This window comes from Callorhinus ursinus, unplaced genomic scaffold (genome assembly GCF_003265705.2).
Source record: "Callorhinus ursinus isolate GAN/ISIS: 27379988/994484 unplaced genomic scaffold, GSC_fseal_2.0 scaffold1, whole genome shotgun sequence".
NCBI lineage: Eukaryota > Metazoa > Chordata > Mammalia > Carnivora > Otariidae > Callorhinus > Callorhinus ursinus.
Genome location: NW_027397063.1, coordinates 3,130,068 through 3,137,294, shown reverse-complemented (window position 1 = coordinate 3,137,294; position 7,227 = coordinate 3,130,068). Strand labels below are relative to the sequence as shown.

Here is a 7,227-nt window from a genome sequence, read left to right as displayed (position 1 = left end):
GGCTCCCTGCTCGGCGGGAAGCCTGCTTCTCCCTCTCCCACTCCCCCTGTTTGTGTTCCCTCTCTCGCGGTGTCTCTCTCTGTCAAATACATAAATAAAATCTTTAAAAAAAATTTTTTTTCTCTTTGATTCATCCAAGTGTCTACAAAGTGTGATAGCAGCCCTGAAGAGCCACCAATTCTGCCTTAGAAGTCAAGAAAGTTTCACAGAAGATAATACCTGGGCAACAGTCTTTTTATTGGTATTTCCTCCATAGAGGTCAATGCCCTCAGGCCACGGAAGGGAGCACATGACTCAGCCTCAGCCAATCAGAGTTCTCTATTCCTTGGGCCCACCCTCAGTGATTGGTCCAAGGGATAGGCCCCTGCTATACCTGATCCAATGCAATACTCTCTCTGACATTTGACACTTGAGCAGAGGTACAGAGAGGTAGCGTGGAAGGTGAACCATCTTCTGGGAGGACCCTAGAGATATGGTTCTCCAGTGGGGGCCTTTGAATGAGTGAGTGAAGGCTTCAAGCAAACTAACGTCTCTCCTTCCCAAGGCCTGGATAAGCTGCTGTCCTTTAGATTCTGGGAGCTATCTCAGTTGCCTTCCCACAAATCCTCTTTTTGGGGGGAGGAGAGGCCATGAGTTAGCTAGAGTTGGTTTCCATTGTTGCCAAGAGACGAACTTTAATTTTAATTGAAGAGTGAGTTGATATTCTTCTGCTCCAGTAGAAATCTAGACAATCAGAATCAGTTATGAGAATCAGAGTCACCAGCCACTCTAGGAAGATCTGGGTAAATGTTAACAAATGCTTAGTCTTTAATTTTTTTTAATCTTTTTTTGAAAATGTTGGGATGGGGTGCTTGGGTGGCATAGTTGGTTAAGCACCTGACTCTTGGTTTCGCCTCAGGTCGTGATCCCAGGGTCCTGGGATTGAGCCCCGTGTTGGGCTCCACACTCAGTGGGGAGTCCGCTTGGCATTCTCTCCCCCTTCCCTCTGCCCCTCCCCCTGAAATAAATAAATAAATCTTTAAAAAATAAAATAAAATAAAATGTTGTGATAACACCATCACACCAGACACATGGAAATGCAGCTGAGCCGATTAGAATTCCATTTAGAATAGAAGTATTGCAAACACCCAGGAAAACTCAGGGAACCTGGATTTGATTTGGTAGAAATCATAGTACCATCAGCCACAAATCCCCAGAGGAGCCATTCCTGGAAACTGGTAACTGGATCCATTCTGCATTGATTTTAAATAATTTCCATTTCAGAGAAAGTCCTTTATCTGACCTCATCCCCTAATCTTGGGGCTCACTTACCATAGGGACAAATAAAGAAAAAGTGTCTGGAATGTTAGGAATCAGCTTGCTCTATTCTTGTCTCCACCGGGGTCGGTGGAATGTGCAGATCTCTTTCCCACTTGCTGAACTGAACACCCACCCACTGTGGTGCTGGTACCCTTCCCACTAGTCCAACTACGTGGGGTTTGCCAAGATAGCTGTGGATTGCTCTGAGCCTGAGCATTTTAGATTTAAGGGATTTTGCATAAAATATTCATAATACTTGTGTCCCACCAGTCTTGCTTAAAATGGAGACTACATGGATGTTGTCTCCATCCAGGAACACATTTCCCATGCAAACTCTCAGATGAGCTCCCCAGAAAACAGGTGAATTTGGATGAAGAAACAGTTAGGTGGTCTGGGAAAATGTCCTTGGATCTCATGTAACTAACTGTGTCTGAGTGTCAATGGGAAGATGGCAGCTTTGCTCCTTAGGAAATACCGTAGGAGCCCATCCCTGACCACGTGCCTAATGTGACAAGCTCTCTTTGGGGTTTCCATGGAGGTTTATTGATGGAGTCAAGGGTTGGGGATTAAATGAAATGGAATCTCATTGAATGCTCCCTGAAGGGTCAAGCAATGTGAAATCTTACAAGTGATCACTGAGCTGGTGTAAGAAGCATACCAAATCTATCTTTTCCCTACAAAACAAAAATCCTAGAAATACAAAACCCTGGTGAAAGAAGGGATCGCCACTTACCACATCACAGGGCTCCTCTTTTCAAATTCTACTTCAAGGCCCACATCCTTCAGGAAATTATTTATCCAGTAGTACCATATAGGATATTTTTGGTTGAGGCGGGTCAGAAAGCTTAATAAAGGAAATGTATTGGCTCACAAACTGAAACAGTCCTGTGGCAAATTAAGACTTTGGGCACAGTTTGATTGGGAGTCTGGTCTCTGTGATTTTTCTCAGTTCTCCTCTCTATGTTGGCTTTTGCCCTCAAATTGGCTTTTCTAATGTTGGCAAAAAGACTCCAGCAATTACAGGCTCAGATCTGCATTTAACACCACCCTGAGCAAGACAAAACTTCAGTGTCCCAGAATCTCCCTTTAAAATCTTTCCAGTCATTCTGACTGGGTCAGCTCTCTTAGGTCATGAGTTCATTTGGGGCCCAATCAGTGAAGCCAGGAAATGGAATGTGCTGGTTGGATTAATCTAGGTCTCTTATTTCAGCCCTTGAACTGGGAGCAGTTTCAGCTTCCTTAGAGCCATATGGATCTCCAAATGCAAAGTAGGGGTGGTTGGGTTAAAGAAGGCAGCAATGCATGCTGGGGAAGCAACCAAAGGAGAGGATTGAATCTTCAAATTCACTTAAGTTCTGACCTTTCACTCCCATTGTAAATACATTCCATGTTCCTATTCACTGTGGATTACATTTTTGTCTATTTTTCTTCCTTCTGTTTTATCCTGCCCTATAAGCATCTCAAACATACAGATGATGCCCAGCCCTAACTATATAAAGTATATATCCACTTTTGTTGGATAACCTGTGGAAAATGTTTTTACAAAAAGAAAAAAAGAAAAATACTTGGAAGTTGACCTCACCCTCTAGAAACAAAAGCTTGAGGTTTAATTCTGACTTTTATGAAATTGTGGGGCTGGTTGCAGACCACTATCTGCAGACAGGGGGAAAAAATATTTCATTCGTTGTCCAGGGAATGCCTCCAACAACAGAGCTGGATAAATTTCATAGAAGCTGGTACAACATATAATTTATCACTTTGCCTGCTGAAAGCCACTTCCAGAAGTTCGGCTAATCATGGTGTCTCTAAATTAATTACTCCTCTAGGCAAGGTCTTATTTCTTTTTAGGCAGAGACAAGCATATAAGTAACAGATATTTATAAAACATTTTATTAAATCATATGATGTCTCATATAACAAAACCTAAAAGTGATTGTTTGTTTTGTCTACATGTAAAACTTGAATCTCATGGACTTGATTCAGAGCTCAGGTCATCAACTGTTATGCAGATTGGTCCTCTTAGAGAACAAGGTACTGTAGCCATTGCTTACAGACTAATTGCCATTGGACCGGTCATTTCCTTTTCCAAATAGTGTAACCACCACCCCCCACTATCAACATCAACCACCCAACACTACCACCACTACCATCAACATCAATCATCAACCACCACCACTATCATCAACATGAACCACCACTACCACCACCACCACCATCAACATCAACCACCACCAACATGACCATCATCAACGTCAACCATCGACCACCACCATCAACACTACCACCAATACCACCAACACCACCATCAACATCACCACTACCAACAACGCACTAGCATCAACCATCACTACCATCACCACTAACACTAATACCACCATCAGCATCAACCACCATCACCGCTATGAACGCAAGGCTTATATTTTACATACTTATTTTACTTTGAAAAATATATTCATATGCATGATCTCATTAGCTCTTATCTACTTTATAAGATTGGCAGAACAGACATTATCATTCTCATTTTATCTGTGTGGAAACTAAGGTCCAGAGCAGTGAGGTTCTTGACTAGCATTTGATTCTTCTGACTCCAAAACTAATGCTCTTTTTCAATGGACCCCATGCCCTCAATGAAAATGAAGAACTTCTAACTTCTGCTATTAACAACCTTGGTTTTATAGTCAAGTGAGAACGTCTAGAATGAATGGCTCTTTGAAACCATATATCCCACTGCCATGCATTCCAGGTGAGAGCCACCAGTCATCAAAGTTCATGTGACCTCCCTGGAAGTTGACCTTGAATCCAGGGCTCTCAACTCCAAATTCAGCCTTCTTTCCATGACAAGAGACTACTTTCATGTATACTTTCATGTATACCCTCAGGAATCTCCTAGATTCTCTGAGAACACAAGATGCTCCAAGTCCTTCCTTGGAACACAAGCTTTCCCAGTGAAGGGTGTGACCAGAATCTGCTGTCCCTGCTGTCCTGTCTCAAAGTGCCACAAAGTCTGAGAAGGAAACAGGATGCTGGCTTTTGGTCACACTCCCATTGGCCTAAGTAGCCCAGTGATGCTCATCCAGCCCCACTCAATGACCTGACTCTTCTCTCAAGGTTCCAGGTAAACTCAAAGCTGCTTCCCCTTGTAGGAAGGTTGGTTGGGCCTCTTCTGTGGAGGTCGGCTTGCCTTGACTTTCAAGGGATCCCTTGGATTTCAGTTTGGCACTCACTGTTTTTATATTTTGGCCCCAGGCTGGCCTGGTTGGGCTGCAGGACAGCTCTGTTGCTAATGATCAGTGCAGAGCATTTGGCCACCTTGCTTTGGAGACCTTTCTTTTTGAGTTCAGAGGTCAAATTGGAGTAGTAAATATCTTCTAAGGATTTGTCATTCTTTCTGAGGATGTTGCTGGCCAACCGGAAGAGGAAGATCACGCCATAGATGCCAATGATGGTGAGGATGTACCAGGCAGCACTGGTCCCATCTGGAAGCTTCAGGGCCCTGGTGGAGTTGGTGCTGCTCCTCCCCTCCATGTGGTCTCTCAGCAGGTAGCTGAAGCCAGTGCTGTCCTGGGTCTGGTTGGGGGCTCCCTGAGGACTCCACTTGGTCACTGAGAAACAGAGAGAGCCAGATGAGACCCAGCATCCTGGGCTGAGGGTTGCCTGGCCAAGCCAATGATCAGTGGGAAATGTGGTGGAAATGGGGGACTGCTTCAAGGGGCTCTCTCTGTTGAATGGGCAGGAGTCTAACAACTTATATATAAAGAGAGGTCTTTTGGGGGGAGGGGTACTAAATATGAATATATGAAAAAGCAAATTAACCATGATATAGTGTGCAATCATATGCATAAAAGAAGGAAGGACATGATATTTGCTCGAAGCTCATATATGCATAAAATATCTCTGGGAGAACACACAAGTAGCACCTGTGGTTGCCCTTGGGGAAGAGAATTGAGGGATGAGATGTACTTTTCACCAGCGCCCTTTTTTACATTGTGTACCCTGTATATTTATCTTCAAAAAGGAGTTAATTTAAAAAGGAAAAGGTACAAGTGGGCACTTTCTTGGTCTCCTTGGTGAAGTGCCCCTCGGTAATGACACAGTGTGCCCTTCCAAGACCAGAAGATTAAAATCTTAATTGCTGTTTAATTCAAAACTGTTTTCTCTCCTCGAAGAGCCAGTGCACAATGAAATGAAAGCCACAGAAATAGTACATAAAACTGTGAGACATTTTCCAATTGAACTTGACTGGCTCAAATCCCCATTTCTTGCCCTCTGCAAACACGGATGTATTCAGAGGTGTCACAGGCTATATCCCATAGCCTGCAGCGTGGACCACAGCTGTTCCACAAATGTTGTCTATCTGATATTTGATTGTTGCTAATTCATTTTGCTAATGCAAGATGCAGAGAGGCTGGTATTTTTTTAGTTATAGTTAATTGCCAGAATAAGTGAATGATCTTATTACTTTTAGATGAAGGGAGAAACAGTTTAAAAATAACTCTATAAACCACATATGACAAAGCCCAAATGAACAGATTTAATTTTATAAAATTGGTCACCCGTAAGGAATGATACAATGATGAGGAATTTTATACCACCGTTGGTGGAAGGGTTTGAGAACTTGAAGTATAGAAGGGGGAAAATGCCCATCATTATTAAAAAAAAAAAAAAAAGTCAACCCAACAAGAACATCATAAATTTCAACTAGAGCAAGAGAACACGTGTATATAAGCTCAGAGCTTTTCTGAGAGTTGTTATAGAATGATGTGATATGTTCAAATGCATATAAAATACACCCAACCAAGAACTACAGGACATTACATTATTTTAAAACTAGTCCATTTCCACATAAGAGAATCTCACTATATTAATTATTGCAGTACATTGTTCTTTACTTTTCTTTGTGAAAAAATAAGAATAAGTTGGTTGCATCTTGATGGATAAGCACATCCTGTAGAAAGACAAACATTTTCCTCTGTGCTATTTTGCACTTATAATTTACTGATGGGAAATACAGCAGTCCTTCTAGAACAGCCCATCCCTGTATCAAAGCAGAATACTCACGTTCCATGAGGCGGTCTTTTCCTTGACTCTTGGGGAGGCAAGTTTAAGCGGCTGCCGTGGATGGAGAAGATAAAATGAGAAGTCTTCCCCTGCAGGTGATCACAGTCCTACTGAAATCGGGCCGCACTGAGGTTCCTGGGCTGGAAGTAACTCGATACCCAGAGAATTTTAGGGCAGTACCAAATAGAAACTTTGCACAGAAGAGCTGGACTAGTTTTCTCTAGTTCATCAGGGGATCGCAATCGATCTGTCTACTGTTGGCTCGGGATACAAAGTACTTCCTGGCTTAAGCATGTTGAGAAGGTCTAAAGCAAAAGAATTTTTAAAAACACGCTGGTACCAAGGAGCCTCCAGCTCTCCCTGGTCCCATCCAGGCCTGCACTGGTGGGAGGCTGGCCCAGAGGCTGGCTCATCAGCTTATAGCCTGGATGGTTCCTGAATTCCTCTGTTCTCCACCTGTCCTAGGAGTGACAGATGGTCAGGTGTGGCAGAGGCCTGTTGTCACAGGGTCAGGAAACTCCAGGGTCAGGAGTCACCAGCTTCCTCTTGGACTGTCTCCCAGATGAGGAAACCCAGACAGGAAGGCACAGGCGTGGGGCAGGTGGTGGGGGACACCCCCTCAGGGATCAGTGGACAGTGGGCCAGAAGGCCAGGCTGTTCAGAGTGGGGCTTCCTTTTCCCACATTCCTGAGTCATGGCCCACACTGGAATCTAAGTACATTTAACCAGAAAGTTCTAGAATAATAAGAGTCTGGGAGAAAAGAAAAGCAGGGAGCTTTGGCAGGTTCTGAGCAGCCGATGTTCCCAACTCCACTCCTGAATCCTCACTAAGAGGACCAGCACCTGCCAAACTTGTAAGGGTTATTGGCT

General features: G+C 43.5%; 1 protein-coding gene across 1 annotated transcript; it reads right to left on the bottom strand.

Moving 5' to 3' along the window:
* Positions 1 to 3,007: 3,007 nt before the first annotated feature.
* On the bottom strand, positions 3,008 to 6,731 carry SMIM34 (small integral membrane protein 34). Its single transcript, XM_073893808.1, has 2 exons — positions 6,358 to 6,731; positions 3,008 to 4,901 (listed from the first exon to the last, which is right to left on the bottom strand). Exons 1-2 carry the CDS (start codon positions 6,362 to 6,364, stop codon positions 4,489 to 4,491), a joined length of 420 nt encoding a protein of 139 aa, XP_073749909.1. The 5' UTR covers positions 6,365 to 6,731; the 3' UTR covers positions 3,008 to 4,488.
* Between the last annotated feature and the right edge of the window lie 496 nt (positions 6,732 to 7,227).